The sequence below is a fragment of the Leopardus geoffroyi genome, chromosome C1 (genome assembly GCF_018350155.1).
Source record: "Leopardus geoffroyi isolate Oge1 chromosome C1, O.geoffroyi_Oge1_pat1.0, whole genome shotgun sequence".
Classification (NCBI taxonomy): domain Eukaryota; kingdom Metazoa; phylum Chordata; class Mammalia; order Carnivora; family Felidae; genus Leopardus; species Leopardus geoffroyi.
The window spans coordinates 38,370,615-38,387,170 of record NC_059328.1 but is presented as its reverse complement, the minus strand read 5'-3'; the positions used below and the strand labels follow the sequence as shown (position 1 = coordinate 38,387,170).

Sequence of the window (16,556 nt, the reverse complement as noted above, 5' to 3'; positions counted from 1 at the left end):
TCTGTACTTCCCTCTCTAGTTTTGTTGTAAACCTAAAACTGCTCTAAAAAAATAAAATTAAAAAAAATCAGAAAAACTCCAGAGAGGTTGAAGGGTTAATCTCCACTATAGAATAGTAAAGCCCTAAGAGACATGGCAACCAAAATATATGTATACATATATATATGTATATGGCAATTACTTTGACTTTTAGAGACTTGTGATTAGAGTAACTAATTTTTGTTTATTATTAATTTGTCTAAGGAAATTTTTCTTTAAACTTTCAGATGATACTGCATTGTTTGAGTTGATTCAGCTAGTTCCACCAGGTACTGTATTATATTTTGATAAGGTAATTGATGTGCAAACCCATTTAAAAGAATGCTTCTTAAAAATACCATCTTTTCCCCTCCTTCCCAAATTAAGAACAATGTTGAGTTTCTAGTATTGGTCCATAAATGTAAAATGTCAATAGATGAAAATAATATATTCAGAAAGATTGACATAAATAGTATTTGAACATATTGTTCTAAGATTGAATAAATAGTAATAATGGAAAATGGAAAATTACATGCTATCATTCTAGCATATTTTGGGACATTCATAAAAACTGACTTCTTTCTGAGTTTTTGTGATTTTTCCCAAACTTTATTTTTTTGTTGATAAAGTAATTATCCTTTTTTTGTGTGTTGACTGTTAAATGGAGGGGAATAAAACCTTAACTGTTTAGTAAATATTACAAATCTCTGGAATAGGAAGAATTAAAATATGGAGACTGGTTTGATTTTTGTTATTTACTTCTATGATTATAGGAAAAATCTACCTTAAATAATTATTTTATGTGAAAAATGGAGAACTATATGTTATTGAAAATTAGTAATCTTAAAGATTTTGAATATTACATGTATACATAATTCAGGTAACCATAAATTCTAGAGAATGTCTACATTTTTTTCCAACATGTACCGTAATGTCTTATAATGTCAGGTAGAAAGGAATGGAAGGTAGAAAAAATTTGTGGAGGTAGTAATTAAGTTTCAGGTTTGTATAAATGTCATACCAACTTGATAGGTTTACAAGGACTTTTTTTCTCTAGAAACATGTAGGTACTCATAAAATTTACATGAACATCTCCCTTCTATAAAGGGAAAGGAGAATGTCATTATGTACTACATTTCTGAATAAGGAATCCATTTAACATAACTTGCTTTAAATTTTCCTTTCATAGGAAAACAAACAAACATGACACGAAGCAGATATTTCAGTAAAGCATCAGGCACTATATATTTTTGTACCTGATGATTTTGCTTCTGAATAGAATATTTTGTTATAGTTTGAGTGATAGTATATCTTTTTTGTAGTGGGTGAAACACTGTCTACATATGATGAAAATACACGAGATTTCATGTTCCCGGGTCCAAACCAAATTTCTGGACACCATGATTCAAACCGCCAGGTTACCATGAGGAGGATTTCTGGCCTTCGAGTAAGTGCTTACTATTTTCGGAATCAATTTGTGATATGGTATCACTGTTAAAAGCACCATATAGCCTTTAATACCTGAAATGTGAAGAGCTGATTCAAAGTTTGATTTGGTTCAAAACATATTTTTTAATGAAATTATGATGTTATTTTAAACATAAATCTGAATGAAAATGATATAACAGAACCTATGCATCTTTCATCTAGAATTAACAAGTGTTATTTTGCCTTGTATTATTCAGATTTCTCTTTTTTCCTTCTGCCACCTGCGTCCTGCCTCCCCACATTCCCTATCTCTCTTTTCTCTTTTCTTTATTATTCCCTCAGAAGGATGACCAATAAACATTTGAAAAGGTGCTGAATCTCATCAGCATATGGGGAAATCCAAATGAAAAAAACCGTATGATTTCATTTTTGTAGCCATAAGATTGGTAAAATTTAATAAAATCTGACCATATCAGAAGTGTGAAAACTACCACAGTTCAGAATTATCTAATAAAGGCAAAGATTCTCATAGCCTGTTGCCTTCTAGGTGTGTACCTGGGGGGTGTATTCTGTCTGGTATACTAAGAGATTTTCTAGGGGTGTTCACTGATAGCATGGTTCATAATAGTGAAAAATTGCAATAATTTAAATGTTCATTAGTAGGAGTTTGGATAGATTGTTGTATGTTCATGTCATGGAAATATATATTCATATAACTAAATGTGAAAGCTACAATGTGATAGCCAATTCTTCCATCCTTGCCTCCAACTCCGTTCAACTTTTGTTGGGTGATTTACACATATTTTTATCCCTGAAAATGTCTTCCACTTAGAGAAGCTGAGAGAAGACCCTGCTATTTCAAAGAAGAAAAAAGCAAAAGATGTATAGGTTCAAATAATTTGGGCAAACATTTTTTTACTAATTTTATAAAATGTTTAAGTTGTTTGAGTAAGGGAAATGGGGTGATATATGAGCCAATATGGTGAATTAAATAGTTTTCCCTGTAGGTCTAGATTTATGATATACTCTGTCCTTGGAAATAGCAACTTCAGCTTGCTAGAAGTGTAAAAGTTGACTAGTAAATCTATGAAAATATACTTCCTTTGAGATATTTTCAGTGTCAGTTAGCTATCTTCTATTATAAAAACCTTCAAAGAGTGTTTCAGCAAATGTATGGAAGCCTGCAATGAAAAAAAAATCTGATTTTAACATTATGGTGTTTTGAGGGCACCTGGGTGGCTCAATTGGTTAAACATCCGACTTCAGCTCAGGTCATTATCTGATGGTTGGTGAGTTCAAGCCCCATGTCAGGCTCTGTGCTGACAGCATGCAGTCTGGAGCCTGCCTCAGATTCTGTCTCCCTCTCTCTCTGCCCCTCCCCTATGCATGCTCTGTCTTTCTCTCTCTCAAAGGTAAATAAACATTTAAAAAAAATTATGGTGTTTTGAAAGAAATTTAAAAGGCTACATTATACCAAATTGGCAATATAAACATAAAAGTATGGACCATTAATAGGTATCTTCTTCATTTACTTTGGGTTACTTTTACATACATTCAGATGTTGGATTACTAAGACACTACATTTATATATATATATATATATATATATATATATATATATATATATGTATATATAATTACTTCTGGTAATGGTGGTATGAAGAGGTTGACTATTCCTCTCTCCATACAAAATAAGTATAAAACTGGACAAAATTGTCATAAGCACCAGTTTTAGGACACTGAAAACTGGCAATTAAGACAGATTAAGCCTGTTTAAGGTTATAAGCAAGTGTTGAATCACTGTATTGTACACCTGAGACTAATATTACACTGTATGTTAACTAACTGGAATTAAAAAAAAAGACAGATTAAGTGTTTATACTTAAATAATGGCTAAAGATTTGGATAAAAATGGCAGGAACATGTGGCCTTCTTGCCTGAGACAGCTTCCATACCCTGCTTGGCCAGTGAGAAATTGTAGCTTCACCAGTCCTGGGGTTGGGCAGAAAAATCAACAGCTCTGCTGCCGGAGGGGTCGGAATCAGGTTTGGGCAGTAAGACTGTGATATTGTAATTTTTAAAAAATATTTATTTATTTTTAATTTACATCCAAGTCAGTTAGCATATAGTGCAATAATGATTTCAGGAGTAGATTCCAGTGATTCCTCCCTATGTATAACACCCAGTGCTCTTCCCAATAAGTGTCCTCCATAATGCCCCTTACCCATTTAGCACATTGCCCCTCCAAACCCCTCCAGTAACCCTCTGTTTGTTCTCCATATTTGAGTCTCTTATGTTTTGTCCCTATCCTTGCTTTTATATTATTTTTGCTTCCCTTCCCTTATGTTCATCTGTTTTGTATTTTAAATTCCTCATATGAGTGAAGTCATATGATATTTGTCTTTCTCTGACTTATTTCGCTTAGCATAATACCCTCTAGTTCCATCCACATAGTTGCAAATGGCAAGATTTCATTCTTTTTGATTGCTGAGTAATACTCCATTGTATATATACATACCACATCTTCTTCTTCTTCTTTTTTTTTATAACACATCTTCTTTATCCATTCATCTGTCGATGGACATTTGGGCTCTTTCCATATTTTGGCTATTGTCAATAGTGCTGCTATAAACATTGGGGTGCATGTGCCCCTTCGATGTACAGGGTGCATGTGCACACCTGTATCCCTTGGATAAATACCTAGTAGTGCAGTTGCTGGGTCGTAGGGTAGTTCTATTTTTAACTTTTTGAGGAACCTCCATACCGTTTTCCAGAGTGGCTGCACTAGTTTGCATTCCCACTGGCAGTGCAAAAGAGATCCTCTTTCTCTGCATCCTCACCAGCATCTGTTGTTGCCTGAGTTGTTAATTTTAGCCATTCTAACTGGTATGAGGTGATACATCATTGTGGTTTTAATTTGTATTTCCCTGACGATGAGTGATGTTGAGTATTTTTTCATGTGTTGGTTGGCCATCTGGATGTCTTCTTTGGAAAAGTGTCTATTCTTGTCTTTTGCCCATTTCTTCACTGGATTATTTATTTTTGGGGTGTTGAGTTTGATACGTTCTTTATAGATATTGGATACTAACCCTTTATCTGAAATGTCATTTGCAAATATCTTCTCCCATTCTGTTGGTTGCCTTTTAGTTTTGTGGTTGTTTCCTTCACTGTCCAGATGATGGTCCCAATAGTTCATTTTTTGTTTTTGTTTCCCTTGCTTCTGGAGACATGTCAAGAAGTTTCTATGGACGAGGTCAGAGAGGTTGTTAACCTACTTTCTCCTCTAGAATTTTGATGGCTTCCTGTCTTACGTTTAGGTCTTTCATCTATTTTGAGTTTATTTTTGTATGGTGTAAGAAAGTGGCCAGGTTCATTTTTCTGCATGTTGCTGTCCAGTTTTCCCAACACCACTTGCTAAAGAGACTGTCTTTATTCCATTGGATATTCTTTCCTGTTTTGTGAAAGATTAGTTGGCCATACATTTGTGGGTCCATTTCTGGGTTCTCTATTCTGTTTCATTGATCTAAGAAATATATATTTGGTTTTATCCTTTTTCTGGCACAGAACTTCCAAAACCCTTGGAATTTTCTAAGTGGTAGGAGCAATAAAGGTGTTTTACTTGTTATGTTAATGAGGTAACTTTTGAAAGGCCCCTAGATAGCCTAAGGATGAGGGTTAATTGCCAGGGAGAACAAACATGTGGTTAGAGGGTTGGAACTTTCAGCACCCTGACCTGTGGGGAGGATATATGAGGCTGGAGATTGCATTAAAACACCAATGGCCAGGGCGCCTGGGTGGCGCAGTTGGTTAAGCGTCCGACTTCAGCCAGGTCACGATCTCGCGGTCTGGGAGTTCGAGCCCCGCGTCAGGCTCTGGGCTGATGGCTCAGAGCCTGGAGCCTGTTTCCGATTCTGTGTCTCCCTCTCTCTCTGCCCCTCCCCCGTTCATGCTCTGTCTCTCTCTGTCCCAAAAATAAATAAACGTTGAAAAAAAAAATTAAAAAAAAAAAAAAAACACCAGTGGCCAGTAATTAATCAATTGTGGATATAGTACTGAAGCCTCCACAAAAACCCATGGGGGTTTGGTTTAGAGAGCTCTTAGGTGAACTTCTGAGGCAGGTGCTGCGAGAGTTGTGTGCCTAGAGAGGGCATGGGAGCTCCATGTCCCTTCCCACCTACTTTGCTCTATGAATCTCTTCCATCTGGATGTTCAGCTGTATCCTTTATCATATTCATTTATAATAAATTGGTAAACAGTAAACTATTTTCCTGGGTTTTGTGAGCCTCTCTAGCCAATTAATTGAACCAGGGGAGAAGGGCATGGAGACCTCCAAATTATAGCTGATTGGTCAGAAACACAGGCGACAACCTAGAGTTGGGATGACATCTGAATTGGGGTGGGTACAGTCTCGTAGGACTGATCCTTAACCTGTGGGATCTGATACTATCCCCATGTAGTGTTAGAACTGAGTTAAATCATAGGACCCCTATCTGGTGTCACAGAGAATTGCTTGCTGATGTTGGAAAACCCACACATGGGAATTGGTGTCAGAATCCTAAGGGCAAACAGTGTGTCTTCACCAACTAAATGTGGTAGATTTGGATGCAAATGGATGAAGAAACCACATAGTTTTGATAGGCCGAAGGCTGTTCCAGTTTTATTGAGCAGCCATCTGCCAGAAGGTTCACAGAAGTAAGGGAGCAATTTCACAGAGAAGTAAGGGAGGGCTGAGGTCAGCTCTCCACTCATTCCTGGCTGACTGTGAAACTATGCATATGCAACGAGAGACAGTGCGAGCCCAGCAAAAAGTGAAACTCGGTAGAAACTACAGATCTGGCTGTGTCTTTGAATGTATTCCCCAAGCCACACACGGATAATCAACAGAGTGGAACCCTTACAGGTTCATAGGATGACCACTAAGCTATGTATATACAGGTGAGACCTCTAGAATGAATGGAAGAATCAAAAGATACATGGTATGTGTATAAACTGAACAGCAAAATTGCAGATATAAATCTAGTCGTATCCAGTGTTTTTAAATGTGAATGGATAAAACACTCCAATCAGTAGTTTGTTGTCCTGGCAGACAACAGTGTACCCTTCCTCAGAATTCTTATGACATCTGTCTGAGTCTTAGGCTGTCTTCCTGAACCCATTGCTGTGGCAAGAATTCAATCACATCTGAGATTAAATCCTGGCACTCTCACAGACTACCTGACTGAATTTGAGCAAAGCACTATAATATTAAGATATCATAAGGCTGTTGGGTGGATTAATGAAACCTTGTAAATGGTTATAGCAGTACCTGGCACAGAGAACACTCAATAAATGTTAGTAATATGATGATGGCTGTGGAGATCATGACAGTGGTGATGATGATGATAGTCTCCTTTAGACTGTGAACTCCATAGAAACAGGATCTGTGGCTTTCTCTTCTTTAAATTTAACTGTTCACACAGTACTTTGCATGGAGTAGGTACTCAAATGCCTCTTGATTGAATTGAATGAATGAATTACATCTTGTAGACATCACAGAGGAACTGACATTTGAGATGGAGTGATGATTAATTTTATGCATCAACTTGGTTAGGTTGTGGTGCCCAGTTGTTTCGTCAAACTCTAGTCTAGATGTTACTGTGAAAGTATTTTGTAGATGTAATTAATGTTTACAAACAGTTGACTTTAAGTATAGGAGATTACCATTGACAATGTAGGTGGATCTCATCCAATTAGTTGAAGGCCTGAAGAGCAAAACCTAAGGTTTCCCAAACAATAAGGGATTCTGCCTCAAAACTGTAATGTAGAGATACAACCTAAATTTTACCCGGCTAGCTTGCATACAGATTTCACACACAAGACTGTGATATCAACTTTTGTCTGAGTTGCTAGCCTCTGGATTGCCCTCTGGATTTTGGACTTGCCACTCTTAGAATTGCATGAGCCAATTCCTTAAAATAAATCTTGCGCTCTCTCTCTCTCTCTTTCTCTCCCTCCCTCTCCTATAGTTCTGTTTTCCCAGAGAACCCCAGCTGATACACAATGGTTTTGAATGCTCAGTGAAAATAATGGCTAAAACGCTGAGTATTTACTATGTGACCAGCAATATATGGGGAAGGGTAAAGTGGTAAGTTGCAATCCAGGCTATGGTAGTTATAAAATATGTCCACAAATGATTTGATACTTCTCTCTTCCAAAGGTGGAGCTAATTCTACAGACTATACTTAGTGACTAACAGATAAAATGTGGTGAAGTGACAGTATTGGACCTTGGAGACCAGGTCTTTAAGTGCATTGTGGCTTTCTTCTTGCACTCACCCTTGTATCGCTTACTTTGGGCTAAGCCAACTGCCATGTGTGAAGATGCTCAAGCAACTGTACAGAGAGGGCAGAAGCTGGGAAGGCTTTGCTAGAATGTTTGTAAAAGCTTGAAAGGTCTTGAAGAAACTGTCAGATGCGTGTTTGCAGAAAGTAAGGTAAATGTTATTGGAATTAGGGTTAAAAGGAATCTTTATTGGGGCACCTGGGTGGCTCAGTTGGCTAAGCATCTGACTTTGGCTCAGGTCATTATCTCACCGTTCATGAGTTTGAGCCCTGCATCGGACTCTGTGCTGAAAGCTTGGAGCCTGGAGCCTGCTTCAGATTCTGTGTCTCACTCTCTCTCTCTGCCCCTGCCCTGCTCATGCTCTCTCTCTAAAAATAAATAAACATTAAAAATAATAAATAATAAAAAGAGGAATCTTTGTGATGTAATGGCAGAAAATTTAGCCATATAGTCATCTGCAGTAATGTAGAGAAATATTTAAGGAAATGAGTGGTCTAAGACTTTCAGATAGATTGTTAGAGGGTCTGCTTGGTTTTCTCTTGCTGCTTTATAGCAAAGTATGAGAGGAGAGAGATAAGCAAAAGGAAAGACTGTTTAGCAAAAAGGAGTTGGAACTTACTGTTTTTGAAGATTCCCCACTTCTCCCAATGGCAGATAATGCTAAAATTAAGGGTTGACCTCTGAGCAAAAATCATTCCAGGCACTTTTGGGAAATTGTGGTCTGATGGTGAAACCTAGGGTATGACTATATAATCCTTCATTAAAATCTCAGAAAGATCCAAGATGTTGTCTTAGAAAATAATTTAATCAAATATCAGGTTTTTTTTGAAGATGCCTAAGGGCAGTCTCAGCAGAAGCCCAGTGGAGAGAAGCGTGCAGCTTTGGTCTAATGGAGTGAACTGCATGCAGTAAGATTCATAGGAGAACCACACATGTTTTTTTTTTTTTTTTAATTTTTTTTTCAATGTTTATTTATTTTTGGGACAGAGAGAGACAGAGCATGAACGGGGGTGGGGCGGAGAGAGAGGGAGACACAGAATCGGAAACAGGCTCCAGGCTCTGAGCCATCAGCCCAGAGCCTGACGCGGGGCTTGAACTCACGGACCGCGAGATCGTGACCTGGCTGAAGTTGGACGCTCAACCGACTGCGCCACCCAGGTGCCCCTAACCACACATGTTTTTAAAGAGCATTATATTGGGGCGCCTGGGTGGCTCAGTCAGTTAAACGTCCCACTTCGGCTCAGGTCACGATCTCGCGGTCCGTGGGTTCGAGCCCCGCGTTGGGCCCTGTGCTGACAGCTCAGAGCCTGGAGCCTGTTTCAGATTCTGTGTCTCCCTCTTTCTCTGACCCTCCCCTGTTCATGCTCTCTCTCTCTCTGTCTCTCAAAAATAAATAAATGTTAAAAAAAAAAAATTTTTAAAAAAAGAGCATTATGTTGTTGGAAATACCGCCAGCTTGGTCTGAAATGCAGAGAGACCTCACAAGATGAAAATTGGACCCCCAGAATTCTGTTGACAGGACTCACACTCAGAACACTGTGCAGCTCTAACACATGGTCTACCTCTCATTGAGAAGGAATGATAATTTAGAGGATGGAAGCAAGAGCCCAGAGGAGCCCAGAGAATAGTTATTTCTGATCAGGAACAGGGCTAAACTTCTAATCAAGGAACTTCTAACATTTTCCTGGCTGGATTTTAGAATTTCAATGGACCAGTGATTCCTGTTTGCCTCTTGTTTTCTCCTTTTGTGAATAAGAATATCTGTAGTGGTTATCCTGTGCCTGCTGTACGTGTGTATTTTGGGTATGTGTGGGGCAGACATCTTGTCTCTTTGGTTCACAAGTCTTCCAACTGTGAGGGACTGTATTGTCAGAACTGCTCTTAAAGAACCACATCTGTGGAGGTTGAATAAGGACTTGACTTAGACGCCAACATCCTGGATTTCAAGCTGAAGTTGTAAAAGGATGAGACTTTGCTTTGCTTTGCTTTCTTTCTTTCCCTTTCCTTTTTTTCTTTTTTCTTTGTAGGGCATGAGTTTAGTTTACACATGAAAGGAGTCTAAGTAACTTGTGGTCAGAGGGTAGACTGGTGGTTTTAAAATAAGTCCACCATGGGACACCTGGGTGGCATCTGACTTCGGTTCAGGTCATGATCTCATGGTTTGTGGGTTTGAGCCCCGAGTCGGGCTCTGTGCTGATAGCTGCTCAGAGCCTGGATCCTGTTTCGGATTCTGTGTCTCCCTCCCTCTGTGTCCCTCCCCTGCTCACACTCTGTCTCTCTTTCTCTCAAAAATAAATAAAAACATTAAAAATGAAATAAGGGGCGCCTGGGTGGCTCAGTTGGTTAAGTGTCTGACTTTGGCTCAGGTCGTGATCTCACTATTTGTGAGTTTGAGCCCTGTGTCGTGCTCCATGCTGATAGCTGAGAGCCTGGAGCCTGCTTCTGACTCTGTGTCTCCTCTCTCTGCCCCTTCCCTGCTCGCTCTGTCTCTCTTTTTCTCTCTCTCTCTCTCTCAAAAATAAACATTTAAAATGTTTTTTTTAAATGAAATAAAATATGTCCACAAATGTTTGATATTCCTCTGCTGAAAAGGAAGTCTAACTCCTTTGTCCTTGAGTGTGGGCTGTACTTCAGGGCTGTAATGAATACAATGAGATAGATGTGACAGTGTTAGTCTTAGGTGAGTAAGTCATAATAACGATTGTGGCTTTTTCCTTGCTTTGCTTTGGGAGAACTTAGCTGCCGTGTCATGAAGACACTCAGGATGTTTATGTGTTGAGGAGCTGAGTCCTCTTGCTAAAAACTAGAAAAGAACTGAGGCCTCCAGCCAACAGCTGTGTGAATGAGCCTTCTTAGGAAGCAGATCCTCTTGCCCCCGGTAAACCTTCAGATCTTGACTGCAATCTCATGAGAGATTTTGAGCCGAGAACCACCCAGTTCAGCTTCTGCCAGATTCCTGCCCCATAGAAAGTATGTGAATAATAAGCACGTACATTCGTTATAAACTACTAAGTAATATGCTGTGTAGCAATAGATAACTAATAAATAGGCATGGTGGGCATCATTAATAAAAGAGGATTGCAGAAAAACAATCATTTGGTTAATTGTCAGGCAACTCATATTTACCTTTTCTGTAATGTGTGATGTTTGAAATTCTCAAGTTAGTAGGTCAAAGGCTGGGTTTGTAGAGGACGAATATCTGACTTCTACATTAGAATGAAGTTGCACTGGGCATACACAATATCTTTTCATGTTTTGGTGAATGTGTGATTTGTGTGCTTCCAAATATTTCGGCAGGTGCTTTGTGACTGTTTCTTTGAATTTTACCATTTGTCTCCACTTATTTCAAAACAGTGTTAAAGCTGATGTTTGAAATGTTGCAAGCAATAGAAGCCAGATTCATTCATAGATCTGAATGTAACTCATACATTAAGGGGAGAAATGTTGGCGGAGTTGGTAGAGACTTATCTCTCTTCTGTTTCAAGAACTGCATATCTACAAGGTGTAATTTTTTTTAACATGAGGAGAGTGTCCAAAGTATTTTTTTTAAGTTTATTTATTTTGAAAAAGAGAGAGAGAGAGAGCACAAGCAGGAGGAGGAGGAGGGAGGGGCAGAGAGATAGAGGAGAGGGAGAATCCCAAGCATTGCAAGCTAATAGCGCAGAGCCCCAGTGTGGGTCTGGATCTCACGAACAATGAGGTCACGACCTGAGCCGAAATCAAGAGTCAGATGCTTAACCAACTAACCCACCTAAGCACCACCAAAGTATTTCTTGATTGTGTAGTTAAGTAAGTTAATTTGTAAAAGTAAAAAGAGCTCAAATCCATTAAGTGTTTTTATATATTTCTGACTTTAGTATTATTGTATCATAGTTTAAAAATCTTAGAATAATTTGACAGGGAAATACTAGAAAATGGAAAAAGCATTATGTTTTACATAAAGGTAATATAATCACTTGTAAGGGAATCATCAGCAATGAAACTGTTACTTGCTAACATTTAGCATCACTGTGTTGTCTTTAGTTTTAGTAGGAAGGTCAAACTAACAAATGAAGTGGCTAAGTCTTGATAAGTGTTTGTTACTTCAGGTCATGGTTTTATCACTAATAGTTCTATTTTTTCAGAAATTGAAATAATTAGTAATACCTTTTTTTATTATTTTTTTACTCAGGGAATTGCTCCAAAGCTGGAATTTTCTACGACCTCAGTGATAACTGAATGTCTGATAAGCTCGAGGAAGTGCCGCACTCAGGTTCAAATCTTTTATTTATCTATCTATTTATTTATTTATTTATTTATAAATTTTTTTTTAACGTTTATTCATTTCTTTTGAGAGACAGAGAGAGACAAAGTGTGAGCAGGGGAGGGCCAGAGAGAGAGAGAGACACAGAATACAAAGCAGGCTCTGGGCTCCGCCAAGCTGTCAGCACAGAGCCTGACGCGGGGCTCGAACTCACAAACCGTGAGATCATGACCTGAGCCAAAGTCGGACACTTAACCCACTGAGCCACCCAGGCAACCCTTCAAATCATTTATTTAAATTATTTAATGGTTTAACTTATTTGTTGATAGTTATGGGCATTTGGAGAGAATTATGCTTTTATTTTGACCGTAGCTCACTTCATTTTTTTGAGTCAATCTGGAGTGTAAGCAAAACAATTATCAAAGGTATTTAGCAGTTCAGTTGCATCTTAAATGTGAGAGTGAAGAGTTTGGTACACATGATAGGTGGTGCCACGATGCAATTATCATTTGTAATGCCATGGGCCTTTTTTTTTTTTTTTTTTAATGCAAAGAAATCAGTCTGCCAGAAAGATGTTGAGATCAAGAAGCCTTACAGAAAGCTAGATGGGAGGCTTCTATAAATCTTATAGGAGTTACAGATGACTGCAAAAAGTTCAGAGGATTCTTTTTAGCAAATGTGACCAGAGGTTTTCATGCGGGGATATTGGTGTTTAGTAAGTATGGTTTCCTGAGTCTCTCTCATTCCTTAAATGATTCTTGCTCAGTTTGGTGGCCACACTGATGGTATCAGACTGAGGGAAGCTTGGACACTTCAACCTAAGTACCTTGTATATTTGTAAAAACTGCCTTTAGTCAACTAAGTTATATGGACCTGGTATTTCATTCCAGTCTAACTTTTCACTGAGTCCCCAAGATCATCTTACTGCTTTGTCCACAAATTATCTAATAATGTCTAGGCATCACTCATATGCAGTTGCATTATGATTAGGTAACAATGAACAGCCTGTGATGGATGAGGAGCCAGGAGCATATAAAGCCCTGAGGATCCAAACGAGGCAGGACTGGGCCCATGGTGGCAAGAGCGGAGTGTTAATTTACTGTACTCTCAGTTTTAGAGTAAATTTGCTAAGGATGATAACTGTGACGTAAGCTAAGAAGGTAAAGCATGGTTTATATGAAATTATTAAGGGGATCATTCTTACGTTGTTTGACAAGATACATAGTATGGCTATAGTTATTTGTCTTTGAAATGCAGCTAGTAGAGGTCTAACAACCTATGCTTGCCAGATGCAGAGATGTTACTGACTTGTTCTGAGATATGTACTGTGCATTTTTGTAAATTGTTAAAAATGTTTTACCCGGACTCAGACAAATTTTTTCTCTCCTCATCGGGGTCTGCCCTTCTGGTGGGTGGGTAGAAAAGTATGAAGTAGAGCATATGCTCAGAAAGGTACACACGTTCTAAGTGCACAGCTTGGTGAAGAGTCCTTTCGAAATGTAAAATTATCCCCCCATTAGGACTTTCATCAGACTTAGGAATTCACATTTTCCTCTGTGAAGTTTTTTAACTTGCTATTTCAGTGTTTGTCATGTGTTATTCATTGAACAGATATAATAGGATAGGCTTCAGTGTCAGACATTGTTTAAGAAAATATGCCTCAGAATCAGATCTGGGTTCAAGTTCCTCATCAGGCTGCCTTAAATATTAAATTAGAGAATATATGCAGTGTGTCTGGCACATAACATATAACTAATTAATTTGGTGACTGCTACTGAAGTTTTTTTTAAAGATAATTGGGAGGGAAGACAATAGGTAAAATACAAGATAGAAAACATTGTCTGGTAGGCACAACAGAGTCTATACTTACACATTAAAATTTTGAATGTTATCAGCCAGAATTTTAATCTTACTTGCCCTTATTTGAAAATGTGATAAATCTACTTTTTGAAAACTGAATATTGGTTAAAATTAAAATGTTAATGGCTGTAAAGCAGCATTTGCAGGTTCAAACATAAGAATAAGACAAACCATTTTGGTTTTTAAGAGAGAATGAGTGAAAGAAACTATAAAATTATTTAAGTTTACCAATACTTGTAATGATCTCTATTCCTTTTGGCACATTATTTTCAAATTGATGTTTTGTCACCAGTTGAATGGATTGAAAAAATTAAGCATATTATTGTGACTTTCTGAAATAAAACTAGTTTTCTACTTACACTTTTTACTTACTAAAGGTAGACTTTATTATGAATTAGTTAAATGTCAGTAGTAGTTTTATTAATATGTGTGTTAGTCTGCTATATCGGGTAGGTTTTGCTGTGTAAAAAGCAACGCTAACTTGGTGGCTTAAAATAAAATGTTTCTCACAGTTCTGTGTATTGGTTGAGTGGTTCTTTTGGTTTGAACTGGCAAGGCTGGGGCTGACTGATCTAGGATAGCTTCACTCTGTCTGGCAGTTGGCTGAGTTTCTGGTCTGGGAAGGACTTTATATTCCTGGTAATTGGCTTGATTTTAGCCGGAATGGTGGCCACAATACTTTCGTCTTCTAGTAGCCTAATTTTGGCTCATTCACATGGAGGCAGGATGGTTGTCAAAAAGGAGTAAAAGACTTGAGCACTTTTCAAGACTCTCCTTATGTCACATGCTATTACCCTGTTGGTCAGAGGGACCCACTGTGTTAACAGCATATAACAACCACTATTTTCAGCTCTACTGGGAAGGAACAGGATGCATTAAGGATTGGATAGAGTTAGACAGCATGTATCTGTACTAGATATATCTTAGTTTATAACTTCCTCTGCTAGTATTCAACATTCGAAAACTGTAACCAAGAAAGATGAGGTTAGTTATTTTAGATTTGGTATAATCAAAGCAACTTTATAGCACTGTTGAAAGAGATGATTATGGTTCATCTGTGTCTGGAGGTAAGAGATATTAAAAATGTGTGAAGATTTGAAGAAAAGAGTCCAGGGAGTGAGGACGTGATGAGGGCAAGTAGCAGATTCAGCGAGAATAAAAGAAGTACCATGAGGAAAAGTAGTTTTGGTCAGCAAGGGATTTCAGAGTTTGGAATGCAGTGGATCTGCACAATGATGAAATCTAAGATGAGGTGAGTAAAAGTAATTAAAGCTGCGAAACAGAAGTCTGAGTCCAAGGTCGTGGAAATCTTCACTACTTGAACATTCTATTAAACCTCAAAGGTCCTTGCCTGTGCTAACATTCCTGCTTCTGTGCATCAGTGTGATGTCATAGAGATGGATGAAATGTGATAAGGTAGAAAAATTCTGAATGACTTGTTGAAGTCATTGAACAAGGTGGGAGAAGGTGGGAGCATATTAATAGCTGCAGAAGGAAGATGAAGAAATAATCGGATGGTGCTGGTTTGTATGAAACCCATGGGCTTATTTTTCCAGTTGGAAAAATACATTTTTTTCCTGTTTACTTTTTAAAAATATTTGACTCTTCCCTTCTCTGTCACATTTGTATTTTATTAGAATAAATACCCTTAACGAGCAGGGAAGGGAGGGGTTGAGAAAGTAGAGAGGGAGGTAGGATTGATAGGTTTTTAAAATGATTAAAGTTAGAAGTACAAAGATTCTCTCACTGTCCATTTTCTCTAATATTGGAAATCTTATAATTGTAGATAACAAGTCAAGAGGTCTTATGTTATTTACTAGTAATCCAAATTTTTTTTTTTTTAATTTTTTTTTCAACGTTTATTTATTTTTGGGACAGAGAGAGACAGAGCATGAACGGGGGAGGGGCAGAGAGAGAGGGAGACACAGAATCAGAAACAGGCTCCAGGCTCTGAGCCATCAGCCCAGAGCCCGACGCGGGGCTCGAACTCATGGACCGCGAGATCGTGACCTGGCTGAAGTCGGACGCTTAACCGACTGCGCCACCCAGGCGCCCCACTAGTAATCCAAATTTTAAGGGACTTATAAGGCAGGGACTAAATGAAATGTTATCCTAATAACACAAAAAAGTTTGGAAATATAACATTTGTTTTTAAAAACTTAGACTGCTAACCAATTTTACTAGCAGAATACTAGTCATTAACATTTATATGTGTCTTTCATGTCTTCTTACATTTATAAAAATATGGAATCAGAATTAAGATGGAATGACTATTGGTCATTAAATCGTAAAGTTTTGGTTTGAAAGAGATCTTAAAATACTAATCACCTTGTATAATCCAAACAATACATTTCATGAAAACATGTATAAAGCTCTTTTTCAGATGTTTACATTATACATATGTATATAATCATAGCAGTATAAGTGAAACTTATTTTATGTTTTCTCCATAAAGATGTCATAAGCAACTAATTAGCCATGCGTATTTGTAACATTACTAAAGAGAGTCCTCTTAAACTATATAGTCAGTTACTTGGATGCTTTTAATTATAAATGATAAACCAATGTTTACATTCATTTTTTAATATACTGAAAACTAATTTTTCTGACCTTGTTTCTTAGATTTTTCAAATGATTAAATATTGGACTTGCTAGACTTAATACCATATACTTTATTAACTACTAG

General features: G+C 37.8%; 1 protein-coding gene across 2 annotated transcripts in view; it reads left to right on the top strand.

Annotated features, from left to right (window-relative positions):
• The window catches only part of SPATA6 (spermatogenesis associated 6), a 142,122-nt gene that overhangs the window by 50,953 nt on the left and 74,613 nt on the right, over nt 1–16,556 (top strand). For both annotated transcript variants that reach the window (XM_045477298.1, XM_045477295.1), the window contains exons 4-6: nt 267–308; nt 1,341–1,465; nt 11,939–12,019. In XM_045477298.1, the coding sequence (XP_045333254.1) occupies nt 267–308; nt 1,341–1,465; nt 11,939–12,019 (248 nt within the window). The remainder of the gene's footprint in view (nt 1–266; nt 309–1,340; nt 1,466–11,938; nt 12,020–16,556) is intronic.